Here is a 24,137-nt window from a genome sequence, read left to right as displayed (position 1 = left end):
AGGCAGAACAACCATTGTGGTGGAGGGCTCCCTTCAAAGATGTCCCCCATGTGGGTGAAAAGGGGCAAGTCCTATTTCTTTTTCCATCAATGTCCAGCAAACGGGTCCTGGGGAGCAGTGTCCACTAGCTCCTTTCAAGATGTCCCCCATGTGGGTGAAAAGGGGCAAGTCCTTTTTCTATTTCCATCATTGTCCAGCAGATAGGTCCTGGGGAGCAGGGTGCACTCGCCAGATCAGGAAGAGCAACATGGCGGCAAACCCCCAACAAAATGGAACCCAATTGCAGATAACCACATCCGGACATGGACCCAGAGCATAGTTAAAAGGCAACCAAAAGAGGGCACAAAGTGAAGACCAATATCACAGAAAGTGTCAGCGTCACTCACACTGAGGGTGGACAGCATCCGTAACACCCTCTGTTGTGCGATACTGCAAAAAACATGGCACAATGGGGTCACGGTCCCTGTGCCAGATGGCCCTAGACCTCTGCAAATGCCTGGTCAACAAAGGATTTTTTCTAGTGGTGAACCACTTGGTAGGATTGTTAAATGCCAATGCGACTAACTCAGCCGTCAGTGCCCAGCATGGCAGCTATATTTGGAGGTGGCACTAGATCTCTTCTGCTAATGGGGAGAATCTGTTTGCCACTGCAAAGAACGTATCACAAATTCAGGCCATTAGGACTATAATTGTAGCCTTGATCCTGGTTCCTAGTGAGAGTGGGTCTAAGGCTTCTGGGCTACCTGCATCGTGCTCGTGAAGTATGCCAGGAGGCATATGCAAACAGTGCAGTGAAAGCTGAAGTCTCAATGGGCCCAGCACCAAGAGAACCTGTCAGATTCCATTTATGTTTCTAAACGGTTTGACTCATTTTTTTACTCCAAAACCCTTTTTTTTGGCACAGTGGGATCTCAGTTTGGTCCTGATTTTCCTTGTGTATTCCCTTTGAGCTGTTGTGCAGCTGCTTATGGCATCTTCTAAATAACACAACTGTGTGCCTTATTGCAAACACTTCATTTTGTTGCATGATTGAGCCTCAGGTTCTCTTGATGCCGCCGCCCTGCACCACCTTCTTCCCAGACAAACTGGTACTGAGGGCCAAAGCGGCCTTTATGTTTCCTAAAAGACATGACTCCTTTATATGTTGGGCAATCCATCACCCTCCCAATGTTCTTTGTGCCACCTCACCCTTCAAAAGAGGTGGCGATACGAGTTGGCCTAACAGGGCGGTCGACCTCGAATCTGGGGAACTGGGTTCGAGTATCAGCAATGACGCTGAACATCCTGTGATTCTGGGCAAATCACTTAATCTCCCCATGCCTAACAAAAATTAATGTGTCCTCATGTAATACAACCGGTGCTATGTAAGGCTCTCTGATACCCGATTCGGGTCAAGTTTGCGCTATATAAAACACTGTAAAAATAAAATTATAAAAACAAGAGATCCTTGAGCTTTTACATCAATTATACCATGGACCCTCGGATGAAGGACCTGCTTCTTGTGGGATTTTCTGGAGCAAAAGCAGGCAAGGCATTGCAGAAAATGACTTTGTCAAGGTGAATAGTCCTCTACATCAAGATCTGCTACATATTGGCCAAGATGCAACCTCCATGAAGGCGTTGGTCTCATTCCACCAGGGTGAAGGCTGCTACCACACCTTTGGCCTTCAGAGTGCCTATTCTGTACCCGTGTATGGCTTTGTCTTGGCTTTTGAGTCTTGGCGCTGGGCACTAGATGGTCATTCTGCAACTTGGAGGAGGCAGACTAGGGTGGGGGTTTAGCTTTTATCTGCCAGCTATATCTCAAAACTACTGCCATAGAAAATCACACTTTTTTTTGCACTTGCTGGGCTGAAAGACTGTTGGGACTTTAGAGGGTGGGGGATACGGTTTAATGCCAAAATGGGCCATCACCCAGTGGGCTTTCAGGGAACACATTCCCACGCATGTGTGCTGCTCTGCCCAGCTTTCAAAGTCCTTGCTGGCTTGTAGGTAGATTCCTCCTCCCACCTGCTGTTTTCCTTATGCAGGGATCCACATGAGAGAGATCATTGATACCTCTTTGATTGTGATCGCAGTCAGTTGTGCTATCCAACACCAAAAACAATGAACGTAAAAGGAGCCAAATATGTCGTACCCTTCTAAAATAGATTGTGAAACGGATGGGGTCAGTGGCCACCAGAACTGAGACGGTGGGCTTGGCACCATAAGGGTTTCAGAAGAGTAGAGGGCTAGGGGAACATACGGGTGTCCCTAAAGTGTTGGGTGATATTCTGAAAGTAAAGTAAAGTAAAGTTCTTGAATCCCTTTAAAGTTATTTTAGCTTTGGGTTCACTGAATATTGCGTCAAAAGGGCTTAAGAAAAGCATTCAATTCATTTGTGAGTTGTCGCAAAAATCATCTACAGGCTAGAGGTTACATGTCTAAAGGGGTATCTAAGGATGTCTGCCACAGTGTTATCTATTACCTGCAGGTTACAGGATCTAGTAAGATCGGTTGGTGGGTTAATGCACTTGTGGCACAGTGAGGGTGGTTGGGTGTGTGCATGTGTCCTCAAAGTAGAATAGGATGTTCTTTATTGTGTGATTGGTTAAAATCATTACAATATGCAGCACAATGGAGATGCAAAAGCAACAAAAGAAAATATATATAGGGTAAAAGGAATTTTTAAGTTTGTAAATATTGTGCACTCCCCTGCTGGCAACATTGGTCTGAGGAAAGGCAACACATTTGATACAGCACAACCCTAACTCCATGGGGTAGCAGAATGCTTTGTATTATCAGAAGTATCTCACGTTCTAGGTGCTCTCTGTAGAATATAAGTGTGTGTACTTAACATAAGGCTTGTTCTGTTGGCAACTAGACCTACAATTGGAAAAACAAGTGACAGCAACCCACTCAATTATGGGCAATATTACTAACTGTAGCTACACCATAGAGGTCTTTACGCTAGCAGGCATTTGTTGGTCATAGATTTCTCTGGGTCTGTGCAAGTGGCCAATCCTAGACTGACAAAAGAATGGGGGGGCGGTCATTATACTTTGGGGCCTGTTATTTGCTGTTGCTATTATCTGAGTCGAAGATAGCCTGTAAGGAGGAGCTTTCTAAACACATATGTTTAGCATGAATTGTGTAGGACTTTAGGGACCATGTCTCTTCTGACACTCAACCATGTGCTCCTGATTTTGTCATTAAACAGACTATTGCCTGGGTCTACTTTATATAGTGAACTCAATAGTCCCAAAATAAAACAGTAAATCCAGTTTAGTAAAAAATGGTCATATAATGATACCCAGCCTTGCTGTCTTCTTATAATACTTATAATACTTGCAAGCATACCGTCTGTTTTCAATGAGTGTGTAGTCAGCTAATACATCTTTACAGTACTTGTGTTTTTAAAGGCCAGGATTTCTCCACATTGGTAATCGAAGCACAGCACAAACCTCACCATAGTAAACTCAGAATAGTACAAGATCAGTCTAAATGTTGATCCTAATTGTTTTTTTTTTTTTTTTCAACTTGTAAGGTGCAACAGCTACCCAAAAAGGTTTTCCCGGCGCCGAGACACAGCACAGAAAGTGGCGTGAGTTTGCAGGGTTGTTCAGTTATTGCTCGAACAACCAGGTTTTGATGTTCTTTATGAACCTAGCATGGTTTTCTTCCTTGCGAATGTAAGAAGGGAGTGCATTCCAAAGGGTTGGTCCTAGATGAGCAAAGGATCTGCCTCCCATTCTTGCACGTTTGAACCTGGGCACGCAGAATTTGGCCGCAGATTGCGATCTCAGGCTGCGTTTGGGAGTGCAAGGATGAGCTAATGCAAGTAGGTATCTAGGTGCACTTTTATTCCGAACATATAGTTCAGGGCTTTAAATCTGATTCGATTTTCAACCCTGAGCCAATGCAGTTCGCGTCGGTAGTTCGAGACCCTGGTGTTTTTGGGAATTCTACACAGCAGCCTGACAGCTGAGTTCTGAACAAGCTGCAGTCGCCGAACTTCGGCTTTGTTGGAGCCCAGGTACAGGATGTTACCGTAGTCCAGCCGGGATGTAATGAGGGCATTGACTACGGTTTTTTGGGTGAAGATGGGCAACATCCAGAGGATTTTCCTCAACCACTTTATGATGGTAAAACACAGGCCGACAACTTTGTTGGCCTGCTGTTTCATGGTGAGGGAGCTGTCCACGATAAACCCCAGATTGCGTACTTGAGTGGCCGGAGTTGGAAGATTTCCCATCTGGGAAGGCCAGTGGGAGGAATTCCACAAATCGTGTTGTTTCCCCAGGAGGATAATCTCTGTTTTATCACCATTGAGCTTCAGCTGGTTTCTGGTCATCCAGCTGAAGATGTTTTTGAGACCCTGTTTAAGGAGGGACGGGGATGAGGGACTCGATTCAGACAAGGAGAAGATGATCTGCGAGTCATCGGCGTAGGTCATGAGGGTGAGTCCTGATTTGTCTGCAAGATCAGCCAGTGGTCTGAGATAGAGATTAAAAAACAAAGGGCTCAGAATGGATCCCTGGGGCACTCCATGTGGGGCATTAAACGTTTCGGAGCATGCTGTGGAGGATGTAATTTGGAATGTCCGTTGAGACAAAAAGGACCTGATCCACTCAAGAGCCATGCCACATATTCCATTTTTTCTCAGCGTGAATATGAGTTGTTCATGTGATATGGTGTCAAAGGCCGCGCTCAAGTCTAAAAGAATGAGCGCGACCGTTTGACCATCATCAAGGAGTTTCCGGATGATTTCAGTAACTCCCAGTAGAGCAGTTTCTGTGGAAAAACCCGCACAGAAACCAGATTGGGACGGATGAAGAAGGGAGTTGTCTTCAGAAAAGTGAGTAAAAACCGAGTGGATGTGTCTTTCCAGTAGTTTCGAAAAGACAGGAAGCAGAGATATAGGACGGTAGTTTGCCAATACATCCGGGTCAGCTGTGGGTTTCTTCAGCAATGGACTTATCATGGCATGTTTCCAGAGTGCGGGAACTGTGGCCAATTCCAAGGAGGAGTTTAACGTGTCAGAAATGACTTGAAGGGAGGGGACATCCAGTTGTTTAAGAACTTTGATTGGGATGGGGTCACGGGGAGAGCCTGATTTGATGGTCTTAAAGATGGCCTTCAGTGTGTCTAACGTAATGAGGGGCCAGGATTCTAGGCTATGTTTAACTATGTGGACATAGTCCGTGTCTGTCAGCCTGTGGGGTAGGGTCCTCGTTGTTTCTGTTAATGTCAATGATTAGTTTGTCGATTTTGTCCGAGTAAAATACGGCTAGATCATGGCATTGTCGCTCGTTAAGCGGAGAGGCGGTCACTGTAGTTTGTGCACCAGCAAGTTCCTTGACTGTGTTAAACAGGGTTTTCGGTCTGTTTATTGCTTCCATAATGGTATTGGAAACATACACGGCTTGCGCTTTCATGCAGGCTGTGTGGTATTTGTTTCTGGCGTGATGGTACCTCTCTTTTTTATCGGGTGCATAGTCTTTGCGCCACTGACGCTCCAGTGCCTTACATTTGGATTTTTCGGTTTTTAATGAGTCGTTATACCATGGGGCTGGGGGTCGGTGGTTGTTACCCTTTGTCTCGGTGGTGGGTAGGCAGGAGTCTGCGTCGTCACTAAGCCACCGTTGTGTAGCTTTTGCTATGCTTTCCATATTTAGTCCTTTAGTGGGGGGATTTTTATCGAGTGTCCTGTTTAGTTGTGCCATGTCGATTGATTTCCAGTTTTTCCTGGACGCAGCAGGAAAAACGGACTGCACGCAAGTGCGGGTTGGTAATGAAAGGCTACGTTTTATTAGATAGTGGTCTGACCAACATATAGGAGTAGTATCGTGCCATTGTAGCTCGGTAAGATTGGTAATAATAGGGTCGAGCAGGTGGCCCGCCTTATGTGTGGGGCTGGAATTTAGTAATCTCAAATTCAAAGCTGTCAGGTCTTCGAGCAAGTTGGAGCAAGTGGGGTTAGTGGGTCCTCCAGATGTAGGTTGAGATCACCAATTAATGAGAAGTTTTTAGAGGCTACACTATTAGGTGATATATAGTTAGCTAAATTTGAAGCCCATTGGGTGGGGTTACCGGGGGCCCGATCTATCAACAAGCCTGATAGCGTGAAGTTGGGGTTCATGGATATTTTAAAAAAGGCTGCTTCACAGTCTGGGATGTCTGCTGAATCGAGGCTACATTTCAGCTCTCTATTTAAAATGATAGCAATACCTCCACCAGTTTGGTTCACTCTGTCTTTCCTAACGATAGCATAGTTGGAGGGGAGGGCGGTAGCAATGTCAGGGCCTGCTCCATCGTGGAGCCAGGTTTCAGTCAAGAAAAGTACGCTGGGTATCCTCAAAAAGAAATCCCTCAAAGACAATATGCGATCTTATTTCTTAATGTGATCAAATATATAATACAAGGCAATAAGACTTGATGTCTCCCACTTGTTTTATCCACTTCACGGTATTGGAAGCACCCAATCATTGATAAGTTTTGTATTGGTATTCCAAAATTAAGCCACCTTTGATCGCATAATACGTTCTCAAGGACTATGAGAAATGTGGATGTTTGATAAAAAGCCATTGTGAGTCTCTTACCTCAAATCAGTGTTCTATAAATGCTGCTCACTACCAGCTTTGCTTTCTTCACTTTACCCATCTCCTCCAAGCCATGCTGTATGTTTTATCTAGTGTTTTTACTCACCTGTTTTTGAACTGACCAGTATAATTGGTTAAAAAAGAGAACACATTGAATTAATACATGAGCTCATTCTTTTGAAAATGTATTTTTGATTAATAGTGATCTATTTTTTTTCTTTTCTCCAGAGTCTCAAAATGTAGAATTTATTTGTAATGTCCTTGTGGTTGCGGATCAATTGCTTGTTACTCGACTGAAGGAGATATGTGAAGTTGCTATTGCAGAAAAGCGTGAGTTTATCACTTTCCAATTTTAACAAGTATTATAAATGTGAAACCGAACAAAAGATTTTTTATGTAAAACCTTTTACTCTTCCATGCCGTGCTGTCTCTACAAATTTTGCGTCTTGCCTCTTTCTTGAAGGCATAAATTACCATGAACCTATATTTTGTTTGTAACCTTTATGTATATTTTCAAAGACCATACAGCATAGGAACAATATAATAAAGTAAGACCACCACTCAGCAGGCCCGTGCGAGGGACAGCTGCACCTAGGAAGTCAAGCAAGCCAGGCAGGAGTCCATTTCAACCCTAATATCAGTGGGGAGGTGCTATCACAACAGCAGTCAGTCCATGAAAGTTCAAACCTATGTATTCCAGGACTTTGCAGGTTCATAAAGTCAATCATTGTAGAGAGTGGCGGTTGTGAAGTGTAACAATCAAATAATAACAGTGCAATGGGTGAGTGGGATAGGAATTGATGAGGGAATGGGGGGTAGCAGGTGGGGTGGGTAGTTGGATAGGATCAGAAAGCATGCCTAACAAATTACAAATGGAAAGACGGGCTTGTCGAGGGTGTATAGGGACAAAGTCGCTTAGTGGTTAGTAATGTAGTGTGCGTACACAAGGAAAAACTGTGAGAGTAAGACTGGGTGGTGGACAGCTGTACGGTTAGGAGCAACTAACATGGAGCTACGTACTGGTACTCTATGCCATGGGTCATTACCCAGTTTCTCAGCTAGTCTATTGACCCAGGGAGGAATGGTGGGGTACCAACCTGGATTATCAACCACCTCAAGGAATGCGCCTCATGCCTGTCAAAGAAGTCTAATTTGTCATTAAGCTTATTGGTAAAACTCTTGTGAAGGGCCACTCTATAGAGTTCTTTACTTCATTCTGTGTGGGTGGGGCAGGTAGGCTGGTACCAATGGCAGGTGATGCATAGTCTCACCTATGCAAGCCATAGCCTAGCCAGCCATCGGTGGGTATGGACATCCACTTCAGGGCCAACACCCAGATCATGGAGGAGGGCTAGTTGTGCGGAGGGGAAAACATATTAGGTGTAGAACCATCTTATGTGAGCCCATACTGACACCAAGTAGGGTTGTATACTCTGGCAACTCCAAAGTATGTGCAGTAGTCACACTGTTCCTCCATGCATATCCAGCATTTGCTGTTAGGTATGATACTCGCCCAGTGTCATTTATTTGGGGACGAGTTCTACTTGTGTAATGTCTTGAAGTACAAGAGTTTTTGGTGGGATTACCTGAGGACCCTGCCATAGGAGTGAATCAGTTCTGCAAAGTCTTTTAAGTGTAATCTCTGCCCAGAGTAGCCTCCACTTGTCCACTAGTCAGGACCAGGGTAGGATTTATGTGTGCACCTCTGATAAGCACTCCATATAGGCCAGAGACAAGTCCCCTATATCTACCCTTAGGAGTCTGAGGTATTTTAAGATAGGGGAGGGTTGGAGGTCCGTGTCGTGGATTGGCAGCAGCGCAAGCATATATTCGCCACTAACCTTTGCTCAGGATGTCCGGCAGAAACGACGTCGGATGCTAAGTCCCCCAGTCCCTACCAGCTATGGAGCACACAGCGAAGGATCACACACTGTGTGAACGCATACCCAGCAGGGAAAGGGTAAGTGGATAAAATAAAAAACAGGTAATGGTGAATCCTGAGGATCCCTCTGGGTCTGGTCAAATGGCGGCAGGGGATAGACAAGGGCACTCCACCTATCCAGGAAGAGCAAAGGAACAACGTTATCACCACTGTCTCGGAGTCTGAGAATACCGTTAACCCCCCCTAGGTTTCTGAAGCTTACCAGAATCACACACCACCCAGGCCGTGTAGAGAGAACAAACAGCGGAACTCCTGAGGGACAGAGAGCCCTCTGACTCCTCAGGTACAAACGAGTCCGGGGAATAACAGAATGTTCAGTAGCTACAAGGTTCCGGACCAAGGCCTGTGGCGGTAAAAGTACAGAGACTGAGACGGCTGTTAAATGCACAAGCCGAACACAGCCTTTCTCCCGGGAAGTATAAGGGTGTTCAAAACAAAGGAAAGAGTCTCTGTCTCTTTAGAGAATTCCCACTCGGAACGCTGCAAGAACTACGTCTCCCAGAATGCCTCTCTAGGGAGTAACGGCAGCAAGGAGGCAAAAACCCCGTCTTTGTAGCAGACGAGTTTCCCCACTTGGAATCTTCAGGGTGCAACCAGGGACAAGTTTCATTCAGGTGCACGGTACCAAACGATTCCCTAACTAACTATGGTACCACAAAATCACAGGGTTTGTAACGGAGGCGGCCCGCCTCCGTTCGGCAAGAGTACTTATCAGAATGCAGGACGCAGATTGGGAAACGGTTTCAGCTCCTCTGCTATCCTCGAGCTTCTAGCTGAAATCCGGCGGGGAACACCATCCGCCCATCCCACGGCTTCCGGATCGATTGACAAGCACCTTTCTGATGGAAGGGAGGTGCTTAAGAGTGCTTGGTCTCGTGGCTCCGCCGGCCTGTCCCTGGGCATGCTGGTTCCTGTAGTTCGTTCGGCCTGTCCTACAGTTTCTCCCAGGCACTCTCCAGCGACGGGGCTTTCTGCGTTGTCCTGCTCCCCGCCCCCAAGACCCAGCAATCGCTACAGTCCGTCGGGAGAGGGCCTAGTACGGACCTGAGGCAGTGGGATAGTTGTCGATGCTTCCAGTAGTCGCCTGGTTGTAGTTATACTCTCCTCTGAGTCCCGATAACGGTTTAAGAGCGCCTTTGCCCAGGAGGAAATCAAAGTGCTTAACCCTCGCATGTTCTAATTTGCCCAGTAACATGGCTCTGAGGCAATACGGAGGCCAGCATTATGCCACACAGATGCCATTCTATGGAGAAGGGGCTCAGCGCCCAGCAGTCTGTAGACCATCATCCATACAGTAGCCGTGGCTCGAGATTGGAGTTGCCTCTCCAAGGAGGGTATGGCAGCAGTAGGTAACATGGGGTAGACGTGCATGCGCACCCAGTGAGATGGTATTCTATATCTACCCACATCGGTGCCTTGATGGGGTTGCCCAGGTGAGGTGCAGTCTGGGAAAGTTGGAAGGCTAGACAATAATAGAAGATGTGCGGTAGGTGGGTGTCACCAGCTGCTTTGTCGGCCCACATTCTGGCAGCTCTTAGTTTGGGGCACCAGCTGCTCCAAATGTATGATTGAATATCTGCTTCTTTTCCCAAGAGAAGTGCATGGAGTTCTCTTGGTGGGTACCATAATGAGGACATAATGGTATCTGGATGCTTCCGTCATCTTTACGGTTTGCACTCTGCCCCAGAGAGGAAGATTCAAGTATTGCCACTGAGGAAGTCTTGCTTGGACCACTCTCTGAAAGGTAGAAGATTGTCCTCTAAGAGGAGTCTGGGTGGGAGAGGAGGAGAAAGATGTCCTCATAGAGGAGCACTTTGACTGCTTGAGTGGGGACTAAGACTTGTCTCTGTCCCGTCCTATGCTCAGGGTCTCCACCACCAGGTTAAGGCCCTGCGGGTCTGATTCCTGGTGCCGCAGGTCCTGGGGGTGATAGTGTCTTTGTCGCCGCTGAGTCTGGGACCAGATATCATCGGTTAGCAGTGTATCAGCAGAGGGGCCCTAGTGTCCATAGAGTAGTCCTCAAAGTCGTCCAGGAAGTACTCCAGTTGTCCTTGGTCTGCGAATTTTCAGGTCTTCCCATCCATGGTGACCCTCATGCAAGCTGCGTCCAGCAGGTGTTACTTGAGATCCCAGCAACGGAGCTGGGATTAGTGAGCGATAAACTTCTTGTGCCTGGTGTTGTGGCCTGCAAGTAGTTTGCTGCAATACAGTGTCTCTTTAACAGCAGTGTGATCAGTGCTCAATTTGCCAACTGAAGAATGGTTCTAGTAAGCTGAAGGCATAGTAGGTAGGTGATTATCAGACATGGTGCTTTGTAGGAGGCTGTTGAGTGTGATCAGACTCTGTGAGCCTGTCGAATTTCCAGGGATTCTGGGAAACTAAGGTCCAAAAACTAATTGACAAGGCCCTCCAGGAAAGACTATAAGTGGTCTCGCTCCGCCCCTTCAGGGACTTCAAAGACACTGATATTGTCCAGGCGGGACCTGTCTTCCATGGCTGTAACTTTCTTAATGAGTAAATTAATATCAACCTTATGATCAACCATGTCCAGACATGTGTGAAAGGCGCAGCAACTTTACATCAGTGGTGAGCTTGGTCATCTTGCGGTCTATAGTGGAGAGGGTAGCCCCAATGGTCGAGCTCTCCTGATGCGATCAAGATTGTCCACAATTCTATTTGTTTATCCTCATTTCCTCATCATTGGTTTGTGTTCATCCTTAACAATTGCTGCTTCTCGACGAGTGACATGTGGAAGTTTATTTTCCTTTTTGGACCAGGGGTAACTATTTTTCTTTGTGGATAGGAACTAATTCAACTGTATTAAACCCCACATTTTTGCTGTCCTAATTTATAAATTTTTACAAATTGGAATGGTAAAACAAATTCTAGAGAATCTTGCAGCCAAATGTTTTGCTGCTGTGCACCTTTGTTTCAACAGAAAAAATTGTTGCAAAAGGGAATTTCTGATAGAACTTCTAACTGCACCTTTGTCACCTTTTGAATATCCGCAGGCGTCAGATTGAAACCGGAAACGTTTGCCTAGAGGTTCTCCCCTTCGCGCAGAGGGAGGGTGTTATGCAGCTTCATTCTACCTCATACCAGTCAAGCCCATGCAGGCGTGACGTTGGGACCAGTATATGTGCACCATCTGTTGCGCTAGTGTCAGTTCCTTTACTCCTCGCCAGTGGACACTGATCCAGAGCTACAACTGTCATTCGACAGATCTGTTTTTCCCCTTTAACATTTTTGCAAGTGTGCAGACAAAATGGCACATAAACCTACAGGTTTTAACCCCTGTAAGGACTGTACCCAGCAGATGTCGGTTACGGGTCCATACAGTGTCTGCCTTTCGTGACTTGGCACCATTGACGACTTGTAGAAGAACGAAAAATCTATCTGTGACTGCAAGGTTGCTGTTGCTAAAATGTGCAAGTCGAAAACCTGTTACTGATCAAACTCTGGGGTGCGACGATCTTGGCTGAAGTACATGGTCTTTCTCATGACCAGTCTTCATCGAAGTCATGTAAGTCAAAGAAGGGACTCACAAAATATAAAAAGTCCAAGCATGGTTCACCAGCAACTTGCCACTCACACCATTGTAAGTTGAAGGAAACAGCTGGCACCGCTAAGCCCCGGAGCCGTTCTCTCCCAGTGGAACCGGCTTCTTTGCTGATCCCTTTTCAGATCCCATCTGATCGAGTACAGAAGCTAGATCAGCTCCTACAGCTTAAAATGGCTATGGACAAAATCTTTGCTGCCGCATTAGAACCCACTGGTAATGTCTTTGGTCTCCTTGGATCTGAGGAGACATGTAACTAGTTTACCTATGGTGGATTCTTCCTCGATGCCAGCTTTGCCTCTTGCCCTCGACCTAAGGTCGATACCGTCACCGGTTCCGACAACATCTCTAGCACCATCATCTGTGTTGTGTCCCATGCCATAGTTGCAACAACTTAATGCCACTGCCTCAGATAGCGGCGTTGGTTACAATGTCGCTGACACTGCTCAAAAATCCTGTTGTTTTATTCAGTACCGAAGTGTGTGTTCCTCCGCCTAGACTTTGGATATATACTCATTCTGAGCTTGACTATTCTTGAGAGGAGTTTGTGTTTTGTAATGTTTTTGATGAACTCCAGGATGCCAGACATGGCTTCACCTAATCAGGCCATTGCCACTGAGGAGACATATTTTGTGGCAGAATCCTTTGATCTTTTCCTACATATTCAGGTGGTAAAGACAACTCTCCTTACTGAGGTATTGATCCCCGACACAGTCCTTTCAGCAGCCCTCATTACCTTTCAATGAGACCTTAAACCATATCCTGGTGGGCACCTTGGCAAATCCAGGAAGTTGTCCTTTGATTAACTGACAGGTGGCAAGAAGAGATAGGCCTTCTCCTGGAGATCCTATTTTTATTTTATTTTTTTACAATATTTAACTCCTGGGAGCCTCGTGGTAAAGGTTACTAGTCATGCAAGTCAAAAGGCCTTCCCATTACCGCCACCTGACAGGGAGTCAAAGAAGATTGAGGCATTTGTAAAGAGGATTTTCTCTTTGACCAGTCTGGCCCTCAGGCAAGTTAACACATCATTCCTCCTGTGGAGATAGTCTCATGCATTATGGGAAAAATTATTAGATGTCCTGCAGCCATCCCCGAGGAAGTATGTTAAATCGTTCTACATTTGGTCGCTGATGGTCAAGATCCTGCGAAATTCTCAGTCAAGTTGGACCTGAATACTACTGACTGATAGGGCAGTCAGCACCAACATAGGACTTAGGCGCCATGCCTGAATTTTCTCCATGGGCTTCTCCACCGATGTCCAACGCTCACTTATGGACATGCCTTTGACGACTCTAGACTGTTTGTAGCAAAAGCTGACTCTGCCCTGGAAAGGTTCAAGGAGAGAGTAAGGCTACTGCCCGTTCTCTGGACTTTGCTCTACCAACAAGACAGTTTCCCCAAACTTTTCCAAGGGTATGGAATGGGTTATCTACAAAGTCAATTTTCATTTGGGCACCAACAGACCTCTCAGTCCCTTTGCGGAAGAGGGTGACAGCATTCAGGTTCCCAGGTGCAGCGTTCCACACAGTCCTTGGCCCCCACTCCTTCTGCAGCCACTACTAAATCCCTTAAATGTAACCATGATAACATACGATTGACCGATTGTAGGTCAGATCAACTTGGATCAATGGGTGCTCCAGATCGGGGAATCAGGTTACTCCTTGTCCTTCCTTTTCTTCCCCCATCTAATAGAGACATCTAGCCTCTGATTCCTTACATTTAAACTTCCAGGCATCAGGCTGGATCTGTAAGCTTTCTCTTAGCGTTACCCCTACTCGCCGGTTGGTGATGTAGGTCGACTCCACGTGACTGTGGCATCGTGTTCATCGTGACTTCTACGTCGTCAATATAAACAGCGTGCTGACATCCGTTCTTTTCTTGACGCGCAAGCCAGCACTGATCCATCGAAGAGAGCTTACTCCCTGTCAATTTTTGACAGACTTTTTCGACTTTTTGTCGACTCCTTTTGGGGTGCTAGGGATGTCTAGCAAGAAGACCTTTTGGTATAAGCAGTGCGGCGCCTGTCACCGCATCATTCTGGTCACTGATACCCCACTTAGTGTGTCTCTGTTGCCTGGAGCGCGACCATGGAGCCAAAAGCTTTGAGGGAGCGGTCCCTGAAGCTAATCGCAGCCTGGCATCAGGTGCCTCGGAGGTCGCCTCGTCGTTCTCGGTCGAGAGGACGGTCCGAGCACCGCTCCAGAGAATTGAAGTCCTCTTCCAAGTCATCAGGTAAGAGGTGTCACAAGAAGTTGAAGCGTGCTTCTACTTCGCCACGTGCATCACGTGATGAGATGTGGTGAGACTAAGGAACCTCAGCGCTCGAGGACCCGCTCTGCTGAGCGGGTGACTGGGTCGGCTCCACGTTTCCCTGCTTTCCCGGGGCCGAGAGCGACCGCTGCCCAACTGAAGGAGTTCTATAAAGCCATGTGCTCCATATTTTTTTTTTTTTACTTTATTTATCATTATTCCGACCTATACAGTCAACTTTGATTTACATCTGTTCCTGCAAGCGTTAAGTGCTTGTTCCGCTCAAATGGTATCATCATAGCTCGTGTTACATAGAAGAAAAAGGAAACTGGAAAACAACATAAGGATACATTGCCTACCTATCACATATTTACTTGATAATCCCGACCCCTGAACACCATCGCCAGCCAAACACCCATTACCCAATTGCCTGGTGTTATGACTCTGTCGGAACTATGCCATCTGTGGCTTGCGTTGGGGCAACAGAGGCCAAGGCCTGCAAATATGTCTTAAGTGAGCTCCAGATGTCTTGCGGCCGAGACTTGGGCGGGAGTAATGTAGCGTATAGCTCACAGTTTGTATTACAATAGGTGTGACTGGCAAGCCATGAACCTTTAGTGGAGGTAGGTTTACAGCCCCATCGAAGCGCTATCTTACGTTTCGCCAGGAGCAGCGCAAGGGCGATACATTTACCGAGTTTCTTAGGCATGTTGTATACATATCCTAACAGCGCAACCTCTGGGGAGGGGGCTAATTCCAGTTGTGTCATTCGAGGTAATGCGTCAAAGACGGGCACCCGGAACTCCTCAATCTTGGGGCAGTTCCAAGTCAAATGGTGAAAGTCGGCCCAGGGGCTGTTAAATTTCTTACAATGTTTTTTTACGCATGCCATTACAACAACCGTGTTGTAACAACGCATTCTTTCAGTCTTCTTTTCGGAACAACTACTTGCTCTGGGGGGCGCTGGATGTTGGAATAGTATAATTTCCTATTCCAACTCAAGTCTGTGCAACATTAGGGAATGTGTTGAATTTTAAATCCAACACCTTCTGACCCCTAGAGCAAGTCGTTGTTCCGACTTCTGGAGTAATGGGATGCGTTGTAACAACGCGGTCGTTGTAATGATGTGATGGCATGCAGTGTTCCGGTTTTCGGGATAAACAATGTTTACCCTGCCTCATCCATTTAAGGAGGAAGATATACTCATTTCCTTGAGTCCCGGACAACACTTATATTTTATATTGACTGCGAAAAGAAAATGTTTTTGTAGACAGTCGACTCTTTGTGGTATGTTTCTGTGCGAAAAAAAGGCAAGGCTGTACAAAAGAGTACCTCGCTAGGATGGATAGTCAGCTGAATCAAAAAGCAGCTCCCTGAAAGCCTGTGGGCTGTCTACCGGGGCCAATGCCAATACAATGGCGCTGGCAAGAGAGGTATCTGTTATAGATATCTGCAGGCTGCGATATTGGTGAATGCGTTCCAAAAAGCTGTTGAGGCTGGGATTTCTCAACGTCATTGTCCTGTTTCACAAAACTGTCAATAATACAGTCTTTGAAGGTGCACAATTTCACGGCACCTGCAGATCCTCTCCAATGGTAATCTAACACCTGGACTGTGCCTCTTTTTTGTGTTATTTCCTGCTTCACTCGCAGCACCATTTTATTCAGACACTGTCTTTTTTCCGCTTCCTTCAATGCAGCCACAAAAATTTTGATCTAAAGCATGAGGTCTCACTGTAGTACATTGATAGTTTATCAGAGGTCTCTCATTTCTTGTCATCTCAGTCATAGCATTGTACTTCTTCTTATTCAACCCAACATAATATTGTATGAAGAGCCTTAGTTTGACTTTTGCCGGCTCCATATATTGATGCTGTAATCAAGGACAGAATACAGGTGCAGCTTGGCAGGAAAACCACATTCAGGCTCTCATTAGTGGAGGGAGTCGCACTAATATTCGCAGCTTAAGGGGTGTTCATTCTCGAGAGTCCCACAACCAAGTAGGGGTTCTTGAATCAGAGCTCTAATCTCAGCTACCCCAGATGGCAAGGAGTGCAAAGTACACCTCATAACTAAATATTTTTTCTCAAGTTATTCCGACTGTCCACCCCAAGGTGTTGACATTACTTGACTCACATGTCAGTTACCACCCTTGAGTCTCTTTCCTCTCCTCTCTCTGGTAACCAGTTGCCTCCCAATCCCCTTTTAACGATTCCCCTCTTTCACACCCTAACAGCTGGGTAGCCTGCATGAGTGCCACTGCCGGTACTGCCACTTCATGCACATACATGAGGGTAAACCTCCAATAAGGCTCAAAGAGGAGAAAGGCATCTGCAGCAAAAGTAACTGTCGCCGCTGCAGTATACAAGTTGTGCACTGCAGCACTAGAGCATTCCCCGGCTCAAGAGAGGCTCTACTGGAAGTGCAGCACCAGGCAGCCATGCAGTTGGGTGGCAGGCCTGTGACACGATCAGTAGCTTTGATGAGCTGTGACCATCTTGAGCTCAGGTCAATTCATCTACACTCCCCATATCCTTTCAACATCCCATGATCATTCTTAAGGAGTGCCAAAGTTGTGATGTCTATAAGACTACTACTTGGTCCTTAACGCATATTTTCTCAGAAACGTATTGCCTTGAGAAAGGTGTTTCAAATTAATCCACACTGCTTTACTTTGATGTAGAATACATAGAATTCTCATTTCAAATATTTTAGGCACCGCAGAAGTCATCCACAACTGTCCTCATTTCCTCTACAATGACTCGGCCCCATTGCAGTGGGAAGTATCTAAGGATGAGGAAATTGGCATGACATTAGCATATAGAAAATGTACTAGACTATTTTATGGAACTCTAAGAAGTGCTAGATATTACAAGACATATCTTTCACATCTTCAAACCTGAAACCAGACTAAAATGGCATTATACATACATCTTAGCATTTTTTGGCTGCACACCGTGTACATAATTTCTGAGTCGGGGAACAAGTATGAAATGCTATGAACTCCATTTTGCTTATGTTTAAACGTGCAACCTCTGGCTCTGTAGCTTGATCCCTCTAACTGCGAGCATACTTCTTAACCACTCTTGCATGTTTTGGTAAGTCTTGGACCGTCTGATTTTGGCTTTACCTCTTTTAGCTAAAATAGCACCCATCCCAACCAATGTTCACTCCTCTCTGGGGCCCACAACATCATCTACTATACCCAGTAGTATTCATTTAGATGAAATGTCTAAGGACTACCTGACACGTTGGATAGCGTATGGATTGTAGTGCGACAATAGGCCTGTATTTGATTACATCCCTGTATCATATGAAAGAAGATGCTGGTTTCTGTGTTACATCTAATGCATTGTCGAAGCAGCGGCAGGCATCTTGTATAGCCTCTTTGGAGCGTAGTATGCTTTGTGTACGCACTTAAGTTAGATAACGTGCAATCTTGATGACCTGGCTAACATCCTGAGGTGCCTTCATGGGTTCCCTTCAAACCGCATTCTCCCCCAAAAAAAACAGATCTTCCTATCTGAACGTCAACCTGGAGAAGAGTCCCAAGGCGTTAGATACTAATGTGTAATAAGGTCTTGAGATACCTCCTCTGCCTAAGTGATCAAGGACCAGTTTAGCTTCCAGGGAATTGTAGTCAAGGATGTCAGTTGTGTCTGTCTAATGGGCCTCAAGAACATGTCTCATTTATGGATATTAATAGAATTAGGACTGCTGATGAATATTTTCTTAAACATAAAGTATACTTGGTGGTATTTTTCATAACTGAAAAATCACTTTTTAAACAACATTCACATCGTTTCATTTTTACGTCACTTTATACATGCTTATAACAGTTCAGATTTTATATTTATGTACACTATGTCTTTAACAGTATTATTTTATATTTACCTTTACAGTAACTCTAAAGAATGCTGCGGAGCTTTTGGAGTTTGCAGCGATGTATAATGCAGAGCAGTTAAAGCTATCCTGTTTGCAGTTCATCAGTTTAAACCTGGCTGCTTTGCTTGAAGCAAGGTAACAATAACTTCAGTCCAATAAAACCTTAAGAGCATGATTTAAAACTGAGCACACAATCAAATGCTGACACACTTAATTTATTATAAACAGGCAACGAAAGTCCTGGTGCTTATCAAGCCACAAAGTCTATGGTGATTTTGTTGTGTGTTGTATAATATCTATTGAGCATGACAGAAAAATCAGTATTCTGAGAAGTGATGACGCAGATCGCCGTAATGTCTCAGAACATATGTACTTACAAAAGATTGACATGTCATGAGTGCGTTATAGGTGCTGAAAAGGATCACAAGATGATCAACAGTGCAGTACAGGGCATGAAAGGTCAAGTTAACTTTTTCAACAGATATAATACTTCGAGCCCAAAGTTCTAGAAGGCAACAAAAAGTGGTTGCAAATTGAGCACCAGCTTTTTTTGCGTCTGCGCTCTGATGTTGCAGTGCAATGTATATACTGATAGGTACCCTTGCAAAATATCCAGTTGCAGGAGGATCGTTGACCAATCTGCATTATGAACATCCGTTAGACAGGTTGCTTTTTTCCTTCCCCTGTGATTGCTTTAAACACAAGTGTGATGACCTACGAAGTACAGATGACCACCATCCTGTTGTTTGCTTACTGTAGGAAGCTGGCTCTGTATATACTATACCAAAGTGAGGTATAGTGTGCATAGAGTCCAGTAGAACCCCAAAGGTAGGCAGAGGTAAAGTTAGATAGCACCTCACTCTCTATTTTTGGTAGTGTGGCCGAGCAGTAAGGCAGTATCAGAGGACAGTGGTAAGCATTTGTTGTACACACTTAGTCTGCAAATGAATTCACACACTCAGACTGAACTTCAGACCAATAGTTTTTGTATAAAAATATTCTTTTAGTTATTTTATTTTCTAGAACCAAGCAAGCCTGGCACATGTACGCAATAAGTACTTTACGGTAGTAATGCAGTTTGTAAACAGTTTGAATTTTGATTGCATATACACTTTGTTTTGACTTGCAATTTGGTTGCAGAGAAATGCAATACTTAGTAAATAAAGTACATAGACTATACAGAGTAGTATACCTAGATACTACTCTGGGACATTTCCTGTATACAGGTACGTAAAATCGTTTTTATTAAACTGTACAATTTTAAAGAATTTCTTTATGTTTTCTAACTCCACACTTGCAAACTTTTCCAAGAAAAACAGTTAGTGTTATCCTATGGAGGAAAATAGTGTTATCAGTTTTAAGGTAAGTATTTGGTAGTGGGAGTTGAGGTTCTTGGGGTAGACTCGGATCCCCCAGGGTCAAGGATGTACTCTAGTTACACCCTCAGCGGCACTAGGACGGCCGGTGCAGAGTGCTGAGGCCCAATGCTCTCCACTGGGGGATAGGGGGCCACCGGTTGGTGGCTACAGGTGAGCAGGCCACTTGGTAATGGGAGCAAAGCTCCTAAACTTTACCTCAGGGCAAATGGGGAAACAAAGTAGTACAAAAGGTGCACCCTCAGCGTTCTCTAGGGCGGCCAGGTGCAGGGTGCTGTTTCGACGTCGGGCACCCTGTTGTTTGCAATGGGGGACATATGGTTTGCAAAGGCACTGTAGGCTTGGGGACGAAGGTCTTCTGGGGGGCGACCACCACTTCGAGAGGTAAGTCGGGGGTTGGTTAGGCACTGTCTGTTTGGCCACTCAAGGCCGTGGGGCGTCGGGTGCAGGGGTGCCTTTTGGGGTCTGATCTTCTTACCAGCTCCTGGTCGCAGTTGGGGGAACCTTCCAGATTTAGGCTGCAGTTTTGAGGCAGGTCAGGGGTCGCCGGATCTCTGGTCAGGATCGCTGGGCGACCTCCTCGTTGTGTTTGCCCACTTGATCTCGTGCTGTGGACGGCGAGTGACGAGTGGTGCAGATTTGCAGTGTCCGGCCAGAGGTTGCAGATGAACAACTCTGGTGTTCACGGGAGTCAAAGTCTTTGTGGTGGAAGGCAGGCAGGTCCTTCGGGGGTTTCGAGGTTGCTGGTTGCAGGATACACTGGGAATTCGCAGGAGCAGGTTTGAGGAGGAGACAGGCCGGTAGGGCTGGGGCCAAGTCAATGGGCGTCTTCCTCTTGTTAGCTTCAGCATGGCTGTTCGGTCCTTCTTCTTTACTTGTTGCAGGTTCTTGTCTGAGTAAGAAAGTTTCCTGGGTGCCCCTAAATACTAGATTTAAGGGTGTTACATTTAGGTATAAGGTAGGGACCAATGGCTCCCTTACCTGGGGTGGGTACACCCCCTGTTATGCCATCCTCCAGTGGAAGGGGGGCGTGAGCCTGTCCCTGGTTGCCTGAGTCCAGCTATCTGCATGATGAGGGGTGGAGTTGGCAGAGGTGGGCACACCTCTCTTCCTCACTAGTTTTTCCCGCTGGTTCTCTCGCCCAAAGTGGGGGTCAGAACCAGTGGGGACCAGTTGCTGAAAGCAGCAAGTGGCTTGGGGAAGCTCACAAAGGTGGCAAGCCTTTGAAGCTTTCCCTTTGTTAACCCTGCCCATGCTGGGGGGGAGGCTTGGCACCTCGTCCCAGGATGTGCATTGTTTCAGCCCCCAGAGTGCAGCAGGCTCTCGACCCAGGGGTTCAGAAACATGTCTGGTGGTGGCAGCTGAAAGCAGCCACTCACCTGGACACTAGTGGTAGGTTAGTTTTCAGGGGGCATCTTTAAGATGCCCTCTGTGTGCATTTTTCATTAAATCCCACACTTGCATCAGTGTGAGTTTAATGTGCTGAGAAGTTTGATACCAAACTTCTCAGTTTTCAGTGTAGCCATTATGATGCTGTGGAGTTCGTAATGACAAACTCCCAGCACCATCTACTCTTAATGGCAGCACTGCACTTACAATGTCGAAGAATGGACTTAGACACTGCAGGGGTACAGGGCTCATGCACCTGTACCCTCACCACTGGAGTAGTGCACCCAGCTAGAGGAGTGACTGATCTATGCAGGGCAGTGGGTTGTAGGCATGGCACACAGGGATATATGCCATGTCGACTCTTCACTTTGTTCTGCACCAAAACACGCAGCCTGCAAAGGCAGTGTGTGAGTGTGAAGGTACAGGACCTCTAAGGGTGGCACAATAAGTGCTGCAGTCCTTACAGGCCTTCTCTGGTCACAGTGCCATGGGTACCTGTGGCACCATTTACCAGGGGCTGACCTGTGGGCAGAGATGCCAATTCGGTTTAGGCTTCAATGCAGTTTTAAGGAAAGAACCTAGGCCTCGAGTACTTGATTAGCAGGAGCCCAGAGGACACACATAGTTAAAGCACATCAGGAATTCAGCAAAAAGTGGCAACCATGCAAAAAGAGGGCACTTTCTTACACTTGCCCAAATACGTTTTTTTAAAGCAGCCCATGTTCTTAAAGGAATTGGTTCAGCTTTAAATAAAAAAATCTAGTTTGGGAACATTTCAGAGGGAGCAGACAGTTGTGGCCTGCTCCACCCAAGGTCACCCAACACAATTCCTAATGGGGGAAAGCTGCCTAACATGGACAACATACCTTTTGTTAATTTGTTGTCACCTCTTTTGAGGAGTCAAGAACTTTTCAGTGGTTTGCAATTGCACCCAGAGACCACCGATACATATTTTCTTAATCACAATTAGGGGGGGATATTTTTTATGTCCCCCTCCTAACTGAGATCACAATTTGTCGCAGTGCACATTTTTTCAAATAAGAAATGCTTTTTCTGACTCTTAAAGTGGGTTTAGTACATGGCAGCAGCAGCTCCTCCGACATGGCGGAGGAGCATTGCACCCCTGCCAGCAGAGGCAAACCTGTAAAATAAAATTATAATAAAAGTTTTATCATTTTATTTTTCTTCACAGAGCGGAGTCTTGGGAGCGGGCCTAACTTACCAGAGCACTACAGGAAGTATGGGGTGGCGTGGCCAAGATGGCCACCATGGCGGACGTGCCTAGCTGAGGCTCTGTGAGAGGGCTTCCACCTTGCCCCTTTCCATGTAGCCCAGCTGATTGCTGATGGTGTCCACCGATGCTGGCGATGGCCATGATGCCTTGATGCGACAGGAATCCGGCTGCGAGGCGGAGGAACGGCGCGGACCACAAAATGGCGACCGTCCTGTCAGATAATCCCCGCCACGGTGCCTGAGCTACTGTGAGCTTGCAGCACCTCCGCAACCCCCGTGGAGGAATCCTAACAACATAGCAGCACCCCACCCAAACTAACAACCACAAGAGGGGGGCCGGACCGCTGTGTGCAAGTAGGAGCACTGCGCGCCCGCAATACACCAGCATTAAGGGCCCAGAGTGACTGCCACCTAATCCTCGTCCGTATACCGCCTCAGAGGCGACCGTTAGGCGGCCTGCATGACTCCAAAATGGCGGCCCTGCGAGACACACACTGTTGAAGTGGATTGAAACGCGGCACCAAACGCCACAGTCAGCACCCGCAGCAGCGTCTGCCGGGGATTGGGGACCACCAACAACGGACATTACTATAAGCAACACTGAAAAGAGCCCCTGCTGACTGCACCAGGGAAAGATACCCATTGGCTCCTTGGGGGCAGGGGGACTTGTGAGAATACCAGCCTGACTACAGCCCGATACTGGGACCTACCTGGGTAGGTCTATTGACAGCAAAGGACACCGGTGATTGCAGAATGGGTGCCAGAGACTGTGCCAACACCCCTGTCGCCCGGAGGGGTTGAACACTAAGTTGACGCCAGGCGGAGGGGTGCTGCAAGAGAGAGCTGCGAGTCGCTCCACTGATAGGGCAGTGGTGGTCCAGCGTTAGGCGCCAAGAAGAATCGGATGTGCTGCACAAGATCATACGATATGGCCTAATCCAGAGGTCCGCCCCAGTTGCCTGCCGAGTGTCCACTCCGGATACCTACTGGCATCCGCAGACGTACATACATCCTGGCTCCTTCCTGAATTACTTCCACTGACAAGGGGCACCGACTAGTTACGGTGTCAGGAGACGCACGGTCGGTCAAGCCGACACTTCGCCCGGGAGTGAACACCAGACGCGCCTGCGCGACCCCTGTTGCGAGAATGGGCAAACCAAGGGCGGCGGCCCAAGGGGCTACATCAGACGCTGCCAGCAATCACTCTACGGGGCCCCCTAAGGATGATGCTCCGACAACAGATGTCTCCCTCTGGGCCAAATTGGACAGGGTTCTAATGGCAATAGAGCAATCCAAACTCTCTATGGAGCAGCAACTAAACACCCTGACGGACATCACCCTCCTCCGCGATGACCCCCGAAAATTGTCCGATAAGGTCCCGGATACTGAAAAAACTGTGACTTCCATTCAGTCCATGGTACAGACTCACCAAGACACGATACAAACACTGATAGGCCGCATGTCTACCATGGAAGAGCAAATCGACGACTTGGAAGGGTGTTCGAGACACTGGAATATACACGTCCTTGGCCTGCCAGGAGGAATCGGAAAGGCGTATGCAGTGGAGTACATGGAGACATTACTAAGTCATTCACGCCAGATGCAGAGCGGTCAGTGTTCTTCTCCATCGTGTCCCAACGCGCCGCCCCCGGCCGGGGGCTCCGTCGCGCCCCATGCTGGCAAAATTCTTGCACTTCAGAGACCCTGATGCGGTGTTAAGGGCAGCCTGTCAGGCTGGACCGCTTCGGGTGGAAAACTGAACCATCATGATTTTTCCTGACTATTCCCGAGTGGTCCAGCACCAAAGGTCGTCCTTCTTGGAAGTGAAACGGCGACTTAGAGCAGAAAAGATGCAATACTCCGTGTTATTTCCCGCCCGCCTTAAAGTCATGCAAGACGGTATCACTCACTTCTTCGTGA

The 24,137-nt window shown here is 46.7% G+C and overlaps 1 protein-coding gene across 3 annotated transcripts in view; it reads left to right on the top strand.

Annotated features, from left to right (window-relative positions):
• IBTK (inhibitor of Bruton tyrosine kinase) overlaps positions 1-24,137 on the top strand; it is an 876,521-nt gene that overhangs the window by 443,035 nt on the left and 409,349 nt on the right. For all 3 annotated transcript variants that reach the window (XM_078648126.1, XM_078648125.1, XM_078648127.1), the window contains 2 exons: positions 6,810-6,911; positions 18,237-18,354. In XM_078648126.1, the coding sequence (XP_078504252.1) occupies positions 6,810-6,911; positions 18,237-18,354 (220 nt within the window). The remainder of the gene's footprint in view (positions 1-6,809; positions 6,912-18,236; positions 18,355-24,137) is intronic.

This window comes from Lissotriton helveticus, chromosome 6 (genome assembly GCF_964261635.1).
Source record: "Lissotriton helveticus chromosome 6, aLisHel1.1, whole genome shotgun sequence".
NCBI classification, from domain to species: domain Eukaryota; kingdom Metazoa; phylum Chordata; class Amphibia; order Caudata; family Salamandridae; genus Lissotriton; species Lissotriton helveticus.
Note: the sequence above shows the minus strand (reverse complement) of the source record. Positions and strands in the feature narration are given on the sequence as shown.